This window comes from Sciurus vulgaris, assembly GCF_902686455.1.
Source record: "Sciurus vulgaris genome assembly, chromosome: 18".
NCBI classification, from domain to species: Eukaryota; Metazoa; Chordata; class Mammalia; order Rodentia; family Sciuridae; genus Sciurus; species Sciurus vulgaris.
Genome location: NC_136479.1, coordinates 27,027,634 through 27,045,041, shown reverse-complemented (window position 1 = coordinate 27,045,041; position 17,408 = coordinate 27,027,634). Strand labels below are relative to the sequence as shown.

General features: G+C 45.2%; 1 protein-coding gene and 1 pseudogene across 2 annotated transcripts in view; one reads left to right on the top strand and one right to left on the bottom strand.

The window, feature by feature from the left end:
• The window catches only part of LOC306649989 (guanine nucleotide-binding protein subunit alpha-12-like), a 350,618-nt pseudogene that overhangs the window by 311,873 nt on the left and 21,337 nt on the right, over positions 1-17,408 (top strand). The window contains exons 4-5 of the transcript XR_013766961.1: positions 7,814-7,912; positions 15,462-15,605. The product of XR_013766961.1 is annotated as a guanine nucleotide-binding protein subunit alpha-12-like (transcript). The remainder of the gene's footprint in view (positions 1-7,813; positions 7,913-15,461; positions 15,606-17,408) is intronic.
• LOC306649990 (speedy protein E4A-like) lies at positions 8,709-13,340 on the bottom strand. The gene is made up of 5 exons (XM_079121573.1): positions 12,789-13,340; positions 12,000-12,058; positions 11,324-11,409; positions 10,416-10,584; positions 8,709-8,870 (listed from the first exon to the last, which is right to left on the bottom strand). The coding sequence occupies exons 1-5, from the start codon at positions 12,979-12,981 to the stop codon at positions 8,811-8,813; spliced, it is 567 nt and encodes a 188-aa protein (XP_078977699.1). The 5' UTR covers positions 12,982-13,340; the 3' UTR covers positions 8,709-8,810.

Below are 17,408 nucleotides of genomic sequence, written 5' to 3'. Positions count from 1 at the left end.
TGAGAAGTAAATTAATTGAACCCTTGGATTTCATGTACCCTTTTTTCTTATATATTTAACTTGTGCAAAGGAGCGGTTGTAGGGATCTTCGTGATGGTGCTGTTCCTAGACACGAAACCTCAGAAAACACTATGCGTGACCAGAGGTCACTGGTTAGGTGAACTGTACTTCATTTCATGCCTGCTGTTCACCTTTACATGAGAGAGTGATTCCTGGAGTTGATTTGTGGCATGTTCATCCCCCTGGGCCTCTGATAGTGTCCAGACCAGAGAAAATGGCCCAGAACCCTTGCTTACTTCTGCCCTTTGACTGCTGGCCCTGAAACAGGTTGCACAGTGATGAGAAAAAAGAGAGAGAGAGAGAATAAGTTGTGAGCAGTAAAGGGTGGCTTCCTGTGTGCTAAGGTGCAAGACATTGTATGGCATTTGCTGATCTTTTCCCGGGAATATAAAGTGTTATTTATGTACAGACTCTCCCTGGAAGGAGACATGGCTACTGGTTTACTTCTAGCAAAGGTAACTGAGGACTTAGGGTTCAGGGGAGGGAGGAAGTCCTAAAATTTACTTTATTCTTATCATCACCCTCAGTGTTGTTGTGTGGTACTTTAGATGGAACCCAGGGCATTTTTCATGCTAGGCAAGTGTTCTACCACTGAGCTCCACCTCAGCCCTCAGAGTGGGTTTTTACCTACTTGACCTATTTGCAGTTTTTAACTTTGATTTGCATTACCTGCACTGAATCAGTTATGGTTTTTCCACAACTGTAATCTCAGGACTACTTTTTAAATAATTAACACATTGGTCAATCTTATTCTTGGACCATGTACAGCTTCCATTTCCCATTTGTTTCATTGGACACATCTCAATAATTCATCTATCATTTGAGATTAAAGACAATGTAATTAACTTTGCATTCTTATTCCTCTATAAACAAAGTGTCATAAGTTGTAGAGGTTGCATTTGGAACAAATATATATCTGTCAACTATATTCAAAAGAGTGATGTTCTTTTTATTGGTTATAAGTCTATATGAGCAAGTGTTTGTTGGGAACACTCTTGATATTATCTTAATCATTTCTTCTTTATTATTTGGAGTGCTTGTGTTTGTGCCTGTGCATGAGGTTCTCAGGATTGACCCAGGGGCACTCTACCACTGAGTCATGTGCCCAATCCTTTTCTTCTTATTTTGAGATAGGTCCCTCTAATGCTGAGGCTGACCTTGAACCTGCACTTTCTCTTCCTCACCTCCCAAGTTGCTGGGATTACAGGCCTGTGCCACTCTGCCTGGCTCTTTCATGATTTGAGAACCTTGCAGATGAAATCCTGTAGTTGTCACAGTGCATGAGGTTTAATTGGGGACAGACCACTCTCATTGCCACCTTGTTTTGACAGAGAAGGCCCTTGAGAGCTGAGGGCTGCCATTCACCATGTTTGACCTTGGTGATGGGATATCTTCTTCTCCTCTGCCTTTGAGCCTCAGGAGCTCTTGCTTATCTCCAGCCACAGAAGATGGCTGCAGTCAACAGAAGCCTCCATGATTCTGTGACACAGGTCTCTTTGTTGCTGTGCTGTTGGTGGCTGTGCCTGATGCAGGACCATAGGTCACTGGAGGAGACAGTAAGGACATTGCACTACAGCTGTGCTCCTTGGGAGTGGGGTCATCAAGTCAGGGCACCTACTGCAGGACCCCGTCCATTCCAGCTTCTTTATCCAGAAGAAGGGGAATGTGTCAATGAAGATGCCTTTCCAGGCATGCAGAACTGAGGAAGGAGACTTTCTTCAGTATCTCACATCTTTCTGGATCCTTGATCTGAAGGAGGCCACTTTAATTTTTTGTCTATGTGTATTTTATTAATTCAGCATCCGTAGCAGTCCTCATTGTGGTTGTTTCAAGCCCAGGTGCTTTGGATAGTGTTAGGATGGATGGTGTTAGGACGTGTTCTTGTTGAGGGTCCTGGCTTTCCAGGAGGCATTGTGGGGGTACTGGTTCTTATTTCTCTTGGAGAACCAGCTATGTGGGATATTTTCACAGATCTGCACCATATATCTGTCCCTCAGAGAGAGAGAGAGAGAGAACTATTACAATTAATTACTGTATAAAACTCATCTTTGAGCCAAAAATGAGGCCACAGATTGCCTAATATTTTTACAGTGAGACTCTAGGGAATGAATTCTAAGAGGGTATAATGCTTGGAATTTAAAGGCTCTGTCATTCTTTACCATGTCATTCTTTAGATCTTACATTTTTTCTGTCTTTTAATTTTGTTTTAATCATATGACATTTTTATTTAACTTACACTAGTAAGTAAAAAATGTTTTTTTTCCAAATGGACAGAGATGATACTATCCATTGTGATTAAGCAGCCAGACCTCTACTGTCTCACTGTGCCCTGGGAGGAACCTGGGAAGGTGAATCTCTGGGTCTCCAGGGGGCACAGGTGAGACAGCATGAGGCCCAGCACACACAGTTGTGTCACCCAGCTTGTTGTTCAAGGAGGACAGGATGACTTCTGGGGAGATAGGGCTGGGGATCAGCAGGTAGATGGGATCCATCTCCAGCCCCAGCTCAGGACAGGCAAACACTGTCCTCTCTAGCCTGGGACCAGCACTTCCCAATGCGAGTTGTGAGCTAGCAGCATCTGGTGTGAGGCTGACAACTCAAAACAGCCACATGCCATGGTCAGAGGGCTGTGGATGACCCTGTGAGTCAGGGTAATGTGCACCCCTGGACACTAACTTCTCAGGTCTCTGTTTCTTCTAGGGTCATCAGAACTGAGACCCTGCTGATATGGTCAGCAGAACTGAGACCTGTCCATAGCTAAGCAAGGACACTGAAAATGTTGCTGGGCTAATAAAATGGGTGTCAGGGAAGTGCCATCATAGCCCCAGGAAGGGATAGCAAATGAAATAGCTCCAAATTGTTCCAGGGTCCTGTGAACATAGCACCTCAGTGGAAAGAGATTCTGCATGGGCTATTGCAGATGTTGAAATGGGGAGATTATTCTGCATTATCCCGAGGTCAGAGTAAAAGATTTGAGCTGATAGCTATCTTGGAGAAGAGAGGAAGGGTTCAAAGCCAATGAATGAGGGTGCCCTATAAACTGGAGAAGGCAGGAGAGAAATCCCATGTGGAAACTGCAGGAAGAACATAGCCCACCCACACCTCAACCTCAGCCCAGGGAGACTCCTGTCCCACAGCACTATAGGACCAGATGTGTGGTCACCCATTACAGCTGGGATAACATTGACACTCCCCCAGACTGTGGGCATGGACAGAGCTGAGGAAACCAGGACACAGCCAATGTGGAGCCCAAGTGAGAGAGTAAGAGTGGCCAGCAAAGCCAGGAGGGGTCTCACTGTGAGTGATGAATGGGATGGTGCTCAGAGTGACCAAACAGGAAGACTGGGACATGGAAGGGGTCTGCCACCAGGGGACAGCACCCTGCTCCTGACGTAGGGAGTTAACTCAACCTTCCCCTTAGCAGATACAAAGAAGCTAAGTGAGATAAAAGTCACTATCCAAGACATCCAGAGGGTAGCTACCTGCAGGGCCACTGAGGAAACAGGAGCCAGGGTGCTCCTGCTATGACCATTGATGACTGTGCCAGACACACTCCTGCAGACTCAGGTGATACACTAATGAGGAAGGACTCCCTGTCTCAAATGTACCCCAGTAAACTGTACATCCATCAGAGACCTACTGAGGAATCAGACGCAGGGGAGGACTGGAGCTCCATGCAGCAGAGCTGGGCTGCTCCTGAGATGAGGAGCCAGTGTGATCTAGTGACCTGGCTGCCACCCTGAGGTGCCTCACTGTGGGAGGGATGAAGACTGCACCTCTGAGGGTCCTAGAGCTGCCCAGAGAAGTGCCACGTCTCTGTCACAGATAGGACTGGCAGAGGGAAAAGAAATTCCTGTCTGCAGAAAACTATCATCCAAGGGCATAGATAATTGTAAAGGCTGATCTAAGCTGGGTGTGGTTGCACACTCCTGTCATCCCACCTGCTTGGGAAGCTGAGGAATGAGGCTCTGAAGTTCTAGCCCAGCCTGGGCAACTTACCAGACCCTGTCACAAAATTGAAAATAAAATTGTTGCAGATGTAGCTCAGTGGTAGAGCACCTCTAGGTACAATCCACAGTACCAAAAAAAAAAAAAAAAAAAAAAGAAAAGAAAGAATGAATGAAAGAACAGAAAAGAAACAAAAACAAAGGTCAGGAATCCCTGTTACATTTGAAATTCAGAGAGCAGAGAATTTGGCCGTGACCAGTCATGGCCCACTGGCATGGGTGGCAGAAACAAGCATGTTTCTCAGCTACAAAAAGTCCACCTTGCCTGAACCAGGCATTTAGGCTCATGCTGTGGAGAGGGGCTTGCAGGGCCCGGAGGGATCCTGGAGGATGGGAGATGACCAGATGGCATCCTAGGAGGACAGATGGACACAGACCAAGGATGGAGACTGTGGAAATGTTTGCACGTTCCTCAGACAAACAGCCTCCGCCTTACCCTGGAGTGTGAGAAAAACAGGTCCCAGGCCCATCCCAGACTTCTTACCCATCTAAGCAAGATGCTGTGTGTCCACGTGTCAGTGTGGAGGGCTCCTAAAGCTATGAGCAGGGCAATGAAGAGGGATGACCCCACAGGATTTGAAGCACAGCCTCACGTGTGAGGTGATGTGGAGCAGGACCCGTGATGTCTGCAGTACTTGGGTCCTGAGCAGGTGGGAGGGGCTGGGGGACCCCAGGGGTGACACTTAGAGAGGTGTAACATTGAGGCAAGGCAGAACATGCCAACCTGTCACCCCACTGCAGCCTGGCCCTGGCCCAGTACAGGTACCCTCTTACATAGTGTTCAGCTCTGAACTCCTGAGCATGCAGGACCTGCTAACTTCAACCTCCTGGGAAGCTGGGATTGCAGACCAGCAGTGAGAAAACAGAAGTAGGGCAGACCTGAATGGAAGCTCAGTCTCAGGCTTAACCAATAGCATTAGTACTTTTCCAAACCTGATTTTTTGCATAAATTGGCCAAGTGGTGTTGACCCAAGTGCTATTTAAAGCACTAGACTAGCACACTCAAGCAGCAACCCTACCAGGTCTCTTCTTGCCTGTAGACTTCTGTTTCTATTCACACCTGCATAATGTCTGCTCTTGCACTCACTCATCTGTAGATTTCTTTCTTCAAATTCATGATAAAAGAATACAGAAAGAAGAAATTCTCAGTGAGCTGTGGCATCTGCTGCAACACTGAAGGGCATTACCATCCATTAAGAGCTGCCAGTCTTCATATCACTCAGTGGACGCTGAGAAGAAATGGGACTTTTGGCTTCAGAGGCCTTCATCTCACAAACAACCCCCGTATCAGTGGAGGCACAGAAACTCTTGTTTCATCACCATATTTCAGCCAGGGCAACTGAGGCACAGAGACATGAAGTGACTTAGCTACCATCACCCAGCTCACAGGCAAAAGGGCCTGATTACAACATCATGCCCCATAATGGAACCACAAATCCTAGCATATTTATGGAGTTTTTGACAGAGATCCTCTAATGGCAAGCAGAGGATAGGATGTGTCCCCTCTGTGTTCCCTCTGCAGAGCAAAGACTTTTCTGCCCTGCTGATATTGATACTGGGAAAGGATATGTGTTTTTCTTAGCTTTTCCTCCCCAGGGAGGATGTGCCACTCTGAGCCAGGGCAGCTTAATTGGCCAGGTAACAAGGTCAAGTGGCTCACACTGTGCATTCTTGGACACTTGTTCTCCCTCATCTGACTAGACAGATGCCCAACTTTTAGGCAAGAAATCAGAGTCAGATCCTTGTCATTCTGAATACGCTTTGCAAACACTCAGCAGCTGTGTCGCACTGTTCATTAGCCAACGCCTTCAAGACACTTGGCACAGCCCCATGCAGAATGAGATGCCCAGGGTGGGGCTTTGCACTGCTCTGGTTTCCATGGGTTGGGAGGGAAACTCAGGGCTTAGACCACAGGACCAAAGGCCTCTGTGCAAGCCCCGTTTGAATCCTTTGAATCTCTGTTCACCTGTGAGTCCCCAGTTCCACTCTGACAGTTTCCTTCTCCATCAGGGAAGAGTTCACATGGCTGGGCCTCAGATTATGAATGTTGGTGAAATTTGGTGTCTTTAGATATCCTCACCCCGTTTTATGATTGAGAGACTGCCCTCCCTTTCCTGAGGTGTACCATCTGATTCCTTCTCCATCGCTACCTAGAGTCTCTGAAGTCCCCGTGTGACACAGAGCCTGGCAGGGCATGGTGGGAAACCCAATGCAAAGAGATTCTCTGCTGGCCTCCAGGGAATATGGCACACCACCTGACTCATCACAGCCAGGAAATGCCTTTATTGGGCCCCTGCTCTAGACTCTCCCACTCATATGTGCTCTGGGTGGAAGTCAATAGTACACAGTTACCCCAACCTATGACCATGCTGGTGGAGAGTACTGCTGTGCCCCTTCCATACAGAAACGTTCCTCTCTAGTTCTCCGCTCTGTGACATCTACTTGTCATGTCTCCTTAGAGACTCTGTCTTTTCTGCTCAGGAACAGTGACCCCATATCCCCTCCTGCTCTGTGGATTGTACTCTCCCTATCAGGCCAGAAGTTGGACTCTTTCTGGGTTGGCCTCTGTCTCAGGAATCTAAATTCCTAATGGCTGACGTGCCATATATTTTACCCAGCATTACCTAGGACAAGCCTTCCCTCAAGAGGGTTTCCCTGGTCAGGGAGTTCTGAAGGGTGCCTCCTGCACAGAGGACCCCCCTCCTCTTCCTTTAGCTGGTCCCAATTTGTGTCCTTCTTGACATGACAAAACAGTCATTATAGGATTTATGCTCTCCTAACCTCAGTGAGGTGTTATGGAGAATTATACAGTAGAATCATGGGAATCCCAAAATTTGCAGCATCTGGTGAGAAGTGGTAGTGGCATCAGAAACACAGAGTTTAGAGTGGGTTTCTGAAAATAGGGCAGTGCAGAGGGGCCCTGTGGCGTCAACCTGTACCATGTGACCTCCATGCAGTTGATCAGCATCAGACTTGCTTAGCACAGCGACTGTAATGACTTCTTCCTTCATGGAGCTTTTACCTCTTCAGTTGCTCCACTCACCCAACCACCATCCCTTTTCTAACACATCCACCCAACCTTAAGCTCATTCCAGGTTGGACCTTTCCAGCTCCTTAGCATCATCTCCACTTGCCTGTCTAACCTTATCGCACCTCATCCCTGGCTCTGTTGCCACCTCTCTTAGCTTTGTTTACATCTGACTGATACCTTGATTCACCTGCTCCTTTCCACAGCTGCTCCATATTCTCTGCTGCTCCCTTGTTCCAAGATGCTTGTCTGCAGTCACTCAGTGCCCACACTATTAGCTCCTCCTCTCTGTGCCTGTCTGTTTACCAGCTTCAGCTCTTCCTCTCATCTCATCCTCCTCTCAGCCTGCTCGAGTACCTGCACATCCCTCCACGAGTTTCTATGTCAAGAAAACCCTGTGCATTTTCCTTCCGTTTTGTAAAGGTAGAAAGAGAGGTTGTGGAAAAGACTCCCGTGGAGACTCAAGTAGCAAAGTCTGCCATTCCATGTGTGTCCCCATCCTTGGACCACCACTAGGAAGGCATCTCCTGTTGAGATTCCTCTCCTGGATTTTGGATTTAAGATTGTTATACAGCTGCCCTGAGTTTTCTTTCACTCTTCCTGTGTTGTGTCTCTCCATATCCTCCCTGTTTCCTGTTTCTAGTCTCTAGTTTCAGTTCTGCAACCTTCTCTGCTGTTTTCCTACATGAAAAATAATTGAGGTGTTTTTCCTTCCCAGGCACAACCTTTGGTCAATTAACAACAGCCCTCTTAAACAACAACGTGATTTGACAGCATACAAACAATCCAGAATGACATGATCACATGCATCATGAAGGTAAGAAGATTTTCAACTTTATTCACTTTCCCCACAAATGCGCTGAGCTGTGCTCCTCAAAAGCACACAGCACCTGTGCTCTCTTACAATGCATACTTTACAATGACAGAAAAACATGGCAAGGCAAGTTAAATAGCAGAAACTCAACATTCACACTAATGATGACTGAACATCAAATGAAAATTCTCTATTTATAAAACTATGGATTATTACTACTGAATTATAACAGTAATAGGTAAATACAGAAAAAACTTAAAACCTAAGAGCAATATTTATGAATACAAACCTGCTATTACCTTCATCAGAAAACTAGTCAGGAACAGCAATTTTCTAAACAACATATATCTCAAAACTATTTAAAATATATATATTTCAAAATAAATTACATTCATTATATGTACTAAACACATATGTACTATGACAATCCTATAAATAAATCATCTGCATGCTTGTGATCCTTAAGGGAGACATGACTCCAGATGAATTAAAAGGAGAGGGTCAAAAGACAGTTTACAGGACGCGAGAGAGAATCGTGACTAAAGGATATTCAGTTTAGATAGACAGCAGCCTTTCATCACTGCTGACACTGGTTGCTCTGGGTGAAGGATTTCTAGCACTTCCTGTGTGACAAACTGTTCTCTCTCAGGTCTGGCTGAGCAGCCATGGAGCACATCTCTAGGAGGTCACCTGTGTGGTTGTGGTTCTGAGGCTGTGAGGCTGACAGAGAGATGCAGGGTGTCTCACCATCCACAGAGGGTGGCTTTGGTTGAGAGGCAGGCAAGAGTGGATGAAGTAGTTAGGTCCTTGGATATCCTAAATAGACAGTAGATGACCCTGTCATCAGGCCAGGGACACAGAATGTGGTCCCTCCCCTCAGGCCTCCATGGTTCCAGGACGTCTAGGGAAGGAGGGTGCGATCTCGGCCCCACACCCAGAGCTGCGGATCATAAGCTTGAATCTGGAAAGAGAAAGAGCCCCACAAAAGCTGATGACTTGACAGGATATAGAGGTTTGGAAGTTATGGTTAATTTATATCCCATTCTTTAAAATTACTTCATATCAATGTGGACTTTCTAGTCACCATGATTCAACAGTCTGCAAATATCCTACAAATAAAGTGTTGAGAGGCTTGATTCTGTTAACTAAGTTCTGTTGGCTATAAAGGAGGAGACATATCAAGGTGTAATTATTAGATTTATTTCACCTGGTGACAAATGAAGTAGCTATATGTGGATATCAAGACAACCTAATAAGTGAAATAGGTGAAATATCACCTATTACTAACATGGAGCATATTTTATATAAGATGTGTTACATCATATGTCGGCTTTCTTTTAAATAAAATCAAGTCTATAGTCTGATTTTATATCAGATAACTAAATGATGCTAGCTGTGAGAAAGGTTTTTAAAAGATGCTTTCATATATATATTCCTTTTGGTGTCTTATCTAATCAAATCTGAAAACATGATTTTATTATGAGACAAGCTTTGTAATTGTCTCTGACATGAGGATAATAAGGGTTTATCTTAGTGATGTTGGCTTGGGTTCATCAAAAAAACTTAGTACCATGGTTAAATGCATCTTTAGTTACTGAAACACTATTTTTTTATTAAAAATCATAAATTTACATAGGGAAATGTTGTTTGATTCATTCTGTTATTTTTTCCCTTCCCTCCCACCCCTCCCACCCCTCTTTTCCCTCTATACAGTCCTTTCTTCCTCCATTCTTACCACCCTCCTTATCCCTAACCCCAAACCTAACCCTAACCCTAACGCTAACCCCTCCTACCCCCCATTATATGTCCTCATCCACTTATCAGCGAGATCATTCACTGAAACACTATTATACTTTCTACATAACTATAACCGTGGCAAATGAACACTTTTCATATAATTTTTGTTTTAAAACTAGTGAGTGTATCTCAGTGCTCCAGATGCATAATTTAACTGTAAACCTTATTAGGTCCAGAGTAGAAAATAATTCTGCGAAGATTCTATGAATGAAAAACTATTTCACCGTCAAATATTCGACTTTCTGAATAATTTTAATATAGTATAAAGATTTCTTTCATGTCATTTATTCACTTCTATAACATAAACCATAATTTACTATTGTGAGCTATATCTATTCATAAACATATTCTAAAGACCAAAGATAGATATCATCAAAAAAAACACTCAAATCTGTTTTATTAAACTATAGTTCCCTTGTTGCATACAAACTGGAGTTATCTTTACATTTTTAATGTACTTTTCTTTTCCTCAAATTTGCAACTTTTAAAATGGAACTTTCTTTTATTACTTGAACCACTTATGTATATCTGGATTTTTCACCAAATTTGTGTTAGATTGTATGCAGTAAATTGAGATACACCTTTGGTTCACTACTAAAAAACAAAACAACACAAAAACAAACCAAATCTGGAGACTGCACAGGAGGTGCTTCCCTCCCTGCAGCCTCCAGGGCTTTCTCCTCCCCACATCCCACCTGCAACCACCCACCTTCTCACACTCCTCCATTGAAACCCGAGTGTTCCAGCCCATGGAGCAGATGAATTGATAGCGCAGTTTGTGGAACAAGGGACGCAAGGCATAGCTCTTCCCATAGAGGAAATAAAAGATGTCTTGTTTAGGAGCTTGGTTGTCCTCCTCCATGTCACTGGCCAGGTATCTGGGGAAAGAAATCAGTTTGCTTCTCATGGACACAATCAGGAAGGACCTCCCCTTGGGGTCAGCTTCCCAAAAGGAGGCCAGGTGGACAATCTTCAGACAGGACTGCGCCAGCCCTATTCAGCATTATGGGGGAATATTCTTGATCCAGAGGCCTCAGACACACAGACACCTCTGAAGGAATCCAGCCTTGGTGTAGAAAGCAAGGAACAAAATACTATTATTGGAGGCATAAGGGGTGTTTGTATCCATTTTGGAAGGATTTTCAGGGGGTACATAGAAAGCCACAGATGTGAGAAATCTGTATGAAGAACCAGTGAGGAGCACTTTGCACTGGCCTGGGTCAAGTGGGGAATTGGGCTTCTGTCTTGCAAATCCAGAGGCAAAAGTTAAAACAACGTTGGTGTAGATACAGGAAGAAACAGAGCAGTTAGATCATAGCTGCACATCCAGTCTCTCTGCCAGGGACAGGAAGTGCCTGTGCTTTCCTCCACTCGGCTCAAGTGAGCTTTATGTTTTCTTTAGTTTTTTAAAACTGCCCTTAAGGGAGATTGTGTCTTTGTTTTGACCAGGGAAAGGTGAAAAAAAAAAAAATCCTATGCATAAATGCTCTAATTTCTTCTACCCAGAGCAAACAGGACAAAGAGGATAAAAGGCAGAGGACAGGTCATTGCCCCTCTGCTCCCCTCCTGACCTCCCACGTAGTGAATCCTGACTGACAAAGGAGGCCAAATACTCACAGGGCCAGAAAGAAGTGGATTCGTTGGTACTGCCAGGAGTAGAGGCCAGCCCGGCTAAAGTAAGCTATTACCATAGACAGGAGGTACTGGTGGAGAAAGAAGAAAAACAGAGAGAGGTCACATCCCAGAGAGAAGGAAAAGGGGAACAGAGGACTGGGAGTGTGGGGTAGAGAGTGTCACTAAGAGAGGGTAGCCAAGAAAGGAGACTTCTTCTTTGGGGAAGGACAGGAGGGACCAGGGTGAATCAGAGGAATCAGGGAGAGGAGGCCTAGATGTGCACTGGAGGGCCAGTTGTAAGGGGACCATTTGAGGGAAGGCTTATAGGTCACCTGGGAGAAGAGGGTCTTAGATCAGCTAGAGGACAGGGGGTGGTAGGGAGAGAAGAGAGGAGAGGATCCCAGAACCTCAGGTGGCAACAAGCAAGGAGGGAAGAGCCATGCAAGACTCTTCTTGGGCTTGGAGCCCAGAGCACCGCAAGCAAAAGCAAGTCCACCTGTCCCCTCTGCAAGAAGCTGCTAGGCCCTGAAGGGAGATGTTGACGAGTCACAAAGGAACCAGGACTTGGCACATCTTGGAGACTCTTGGTGGAAGCAATGAGAAGGAGGATGGGGTCGGAAAGCCCTCCCCAGCCCAGGCTCTGCTGGAGCAGGACCCTACGCAGTGGAGAAAACCTCACCTTGTCAGACACCCTCAGGTTCTTGTCCCAGGCCAGGAATCTTTTGACAACAGGATCCTCTGTGAACAGAACACTGGTGTTAGTTTGGGACCTTGGTGCATCCACACCTTCCCCAAATAAGTAGGTCTCTGCACACTTGACAACCTTCTCTTAGTGGCACTCTCTAAGCCAGACTCCCAGTCCTCTGCCCACTCTCTTCAATGGGAGATTGAGAGCAAATGGAACAGACCCTCCCTTGGAGAAGGCTTGGCATTGGGTTGGCATTGGGATTGGAGTCTGATAGAGGTAGATGGGAAGAGGACAGGAAGATACCCTGGGCAAGTTGATATGTCCTGAGACTCCCCAGAAAAGCAACCGAGTGAGGGTTTGGATAAGAGCTAGATACCTGTATGATCAAGAACTTTGTGTAAACTAGGAGGACCCGTCGTCAACCAGGAATACACCACCTCAGAATGAGAGAGTCACTATGTCATTTTCTCGTTTGACAGTCACATCAGCATGAACATGGCCCCATTGCCCACCCCTCAGAATGTAGGACATCTATTAGAGCCAGAGTGTCTGCAGTCAGAGAGGACTGTTGGAATCAAGCTCTGTGACCCCAAGCAGGGATCCTGTTGAAGTGTACTGTAAGCATCCATCATCTAAGAGTCATGAGGGGAGATGGGTCCTGAGTCCTCCCCGCATGGGAAGCTCAGAGGTAGCCTGGCACTTTGGAAAAGGGCAGTGGCTATAAGGTTCATCTTTGTGTGGAGAGAGGATTGGAGGGCGCTCCCTGGGGTGTCTCCCTACCTAGTAGCCTCTTAAAAACTTCGTGGTGTTCTGGTAGCACCAAGTCCATTCGCCGTTTTTTGAGTTTCATTTTGAGGCCACACAGTGAATCGACATCCCAGGGGTGATTTAGCTCACTATCCAGCTCCTCCAGCTCCTCATCAGACTCAGTGGAGGATTCCCTCTTTCTCTTTTGGTCAGCGGTCTTAGTCATGAGGCCAGATTCAACCCAGGGCACTGAATCAAAAGCCCCTGGAAGATCATCATCCACATCATCCTCTGATTCGGAGGTCCACTCTCTCTTCCTGGAGACCCGACATGGGAGGCAGGGTTCTACCCACGGGGCTGAGTAAAGAAAGCTGAGTAAAGCCACTGTATTTGGAATTCAGCCTTTTATCATCTAATCCCAGTCCCCTTCCTCACCAGAAAACTTCAGCTCTTGCCACCATCTGAGCTATTGTTCCCTCTTTCCCCTTTGCTGACAACCATCTGGCTCTGGTTCTCCTTTCCATTGTCCTATCTCCATTTTCCTCAAACTCTTGCTGGTTATGGACACTTTCTCCCATAGTGGGAGTGACCAGTTTTGCATTCCCTCAACCCCTTCCTACACTTGGATCTCATCTTCTAGCAGAGTTCCTTTCCCTCCAGATTTTCCATCCATATGTACTTCTTGTCCCATGGCCTGTTCTGTCCTTCCAAACTGGTCTCCCTGAGTCTACCTTTTCTGGCTTCTCTACCCTTTTCTCCTTACCAGTCATCATGTCAACTTGGTACTGACTCTAGCTCCCTCACCTGATGGACCTGCGACCTCATCATCTACCACCACCTGCAGGTGGCCTGAGGTGCTGGGCTGGGAAGGCGGTTGCTCAGACTGGGAGATTTCCTGATCCGACATCACTTCTCCAGTACTCTTTCTTCCCTTCTACAGTGCCTAGATTCTTATTATGGCAAATCCTTCTTCCAGATTTTGTTTGAATAGGAGTCTGTTTGATCTTCTCCAAACAGGGGAGAAATCAGGTGAAGAACAGCCCTGAGGACAAACTGTTGCCCACTGGACTGCCAGTGACCCACAGAGTCTGGCCCTTCCAATCAGGAAGGGTGGAAGCCTCTGATGTCATCGCCCATTCCAACCTGGCAACCAGTTTGAAGGAAAACACATGTAACTGCCACACTGGTCTGTGCATGTGTCCTAGGGTTCTAGAGGAGTTGTCCTCTCCTGCTACTGACCCAAACTCTGTCCACCATGCCAAACTATCCAACAGGTTTCAGACTCCCTCTTTCACTTCTCTCCAAAACATGGATTCTTGTCTCCATTCTCTACACAAAAGATTTTAGATACCCTATTTCTGGGCATTCCCATTTCAGAGTTCAGTGTGGTCAGAGAAGAAGGAGAATAGCAAGGAAGAACAGGGAGGGCAGCAATGACACAACCTCCCAAGTGGGAGCGACCTGTGTACAAAAGAACCCACACACACTGAATTATCAGTTGAAAAATGTATATGGAAACACTCAATTTAGCAAATCTATTCTGCTCGGTCCACTGCTCTTCACCGTTTTCAGAAATCTTTCCAAGGGCACACACTGTGCAGTTAGGCATCCTTGACATAAAATCATAGAAAATCCTGTGCATGCTCACACTCTTCACACAGTGTCTACACTTTCTGGGACTCTATAGATCACCTCGAGAAAGCCTCTAAATTCCAATCACTCTCTCTCTCTCCTCTTTACATAGCATATTTGGGAGCACCAATACTGCTCTCCACCTGGATGTTTCATTGTCACCTTTGTGCCCTATGGGAAATCTCACATGTAGGAAAAGAAGCAAATGGAAACATTTCCCATTCAAGCCAGGACATAGTGTTTGCTGAGAAGATGGGAGTGCATGGGATGTGACACAGCACCCAGTGGAATTGGGGAGCTGCTTCCAAACCTCACAACTCAGCCTTCTGCTTTCCAGCTGGAGTTTCGATCCATGTTTTCTCTCTCTATCCACAAAATGTGGTTCAATGTATAGAAAGCTTATCAAATTGGCCATTGTAATGTATCTCTTAATAATGGAGATAATTTCCTGTAAATGAGTTACAGGATGATTCATCATTGGGCAAACATCTCATCTCAACTGAGATGGCTCCAGTCTTCCTATGCTAGGTCATATTGTGGAACAAATTCATGTCTGTGGGACATTGTTCCATCATTGGCCATAATGCCACCATGTGGGGAATGAATATAAATTTCTTTTGTGCAAACACCTCCATCATCCATCTCCAGCGCTTTTTCTTCACTGTAAACAGTTGCTCTTCTCCCATGAAACACTAACTCCCACTTCTCCTTCTACAGCTCCTAATGACCACCATTCTACTTTCTGTCTCTGTGTAACTGACAACCTCAGTACTTCATCTGTGTTGCAGTCTATGAACTCATATAGCATTTGTCTCAGTGTGTCTGCCTTGTTCCACTTTGTGCACTGACCTCATGATCCTACATTGCTGGAGCTTGGGTCAGAATTTCCCTCTTTCTTAAGGCTGAATAACAAAAGGGAAGGCTACATCTTTGATCCATCTGTTTATCCCTCAGTGGGCCTTGGGTCGATTCCACATTCAAGCTCCACGTCTTTTTATTTGCCACTATTGAAGTTTATTGACACAATGCACACTTGTTATTCATGCTGTCTTCAACTTTTATTTTGCATTTTAGTTTCTTCCATGAATCCGATGATCCCTTGCCAGTCAGAAAGAAATGCAGCTAGATTCATGTTACCTGCTGAGAGTGACTTTCCACCTTGTTTGGCACCATGGATATTCGAAGTTGAATGAGGACTTGGCAACCTTCCAAGTGACGGTGAGTTCCTTGCAATTTTTCTCACAGTCCAGGCTGCCATCTGAGTGTCTCCCTGGTGGGAAAGTCTCTTCCTGTCAGGAATCAGGTCCTGTTGCTGTGGAAGAGCAGTTGCCTGGATGCTCTCCTTATCCTCTGTCCACTCATGATGCCTTTAAGCATCTGAGCTGCTTGGGTTCTCCCATAGCAAATCAGAAGTTCACCCTCTCCCTTGTATGGACAGCTTTTTAGTTCTCTCACATGCCACATGATAATGTGTCAGTCAATAATGGTCCACATATATGATGGTTGTCCTACATGATACTAATGCCTAGTGATGTAGGAGCCCTCTTAGCTTCTGTAAGTACACTATGTGCCTTCCCACAAGGACACATTACTCATTGGCACAGTTTTCAGTCCTCACCCTGCTCATTAAATGATGCATGACTGTGTGAGAAGATTCTCTTCCAACTAAAATTCTCTTCCACACCTTTAAAGTCCCAATAATTCTGGCCCAAATTTGAGTCCTAATTTGCAAATTTCTGTGTCTGCTGGCCCCCTTGTCTAGACATGCTGCAATTAGGCAGAGTCCTTCTTTTTTAAAAATATTTTTTATTTGTTCTAATTAGTTACCCCTGAAAGTAGAATTCATTTTGACACATCATACATCAGTGGTGTATAACTTCTCATTCATCTGGTTGTACATGATGTATACTTGCACAGGTCGTGTGATCATATATGCACATAGGGTAGTAATATCTGAGTCATTCTACTACCTTTCCTACCCCATTCCCCTCCCCTCCCTCACTTCTCTCTATTTGAAAACACCTCCATTCTCCCCCTACCCTCATTGTGAATTACCATCTGCATATCAGAGAAAACATTCAGCCCTTGGTTCTTTGGGATTGGTTTATTTCACTTACCCTAATATTCTCCACTTCCATCCATTTACCAGCAAATGCCATAATTCCATTTTTCCTTAATGATGAGTAATATTCCATGGTGTATCTATACACCACAGTTTCTTTATCATTCATCTGTTGAAGGGCACCTAGGTTGGTTCCATAGTTTAGCTACTGTGAACTGAGCTGCTATAATCATTGATGTGGCTGCATCACTGTAGTATGCTGATTTTAGTTCCTTTAGGTACAAACCTAGGAGTGAGATGTTTAATTTTGATATATTTGTTTAAAACTAATGAGTACATCTCAGTGCTCTAGATAAGTAGTTCAAGTGTAAACCTTGTTAGGTCCAAAGTAGAAAATAATTCTGCAAAGATTCTATGAATGAAAAAATATTTCACCCTAAAGTATTCTACTTTCTGAATAATTTTAATATAGTATAAAGATTTCTTTCGTGTCATTTATCCACTTTTATAACATAAACCCTAATTTACAATTGTGAAATGTATATATACGTAAACATATACTAAAGACCAAAGAACTGAGATCCAGGCAAATTCTGACTCTGCCCTGCTTCACTTGCGTCCTAGACATCCAAGCAGGCTTCTGTTCACTACTTGATGCAGAGCAGCACACAGAGAGGTGTCCCCTGGAGGTGGACATGTGGTCTCTCTCTCTCCTTTGTCATCTTCACTCCCTCAGCAAGGGTTTGGACCTAGGCCATGCTCAATTTAGCAAGGGCTGGTAACATCGTGGCCAGCCACTCCCAGGGAGCAGTGCTAGACATGGTCCCGTTTTTGCTAAATGAGTGGACTGTCCCAGATGAGCTGGGGAAACTGGGAAATCAGCATGGGTTCTGTGCCCACTCACTGGGATGTACCACTACTTCCTACTACGTAAGTAAGATTAGACGACAGGGCACAGT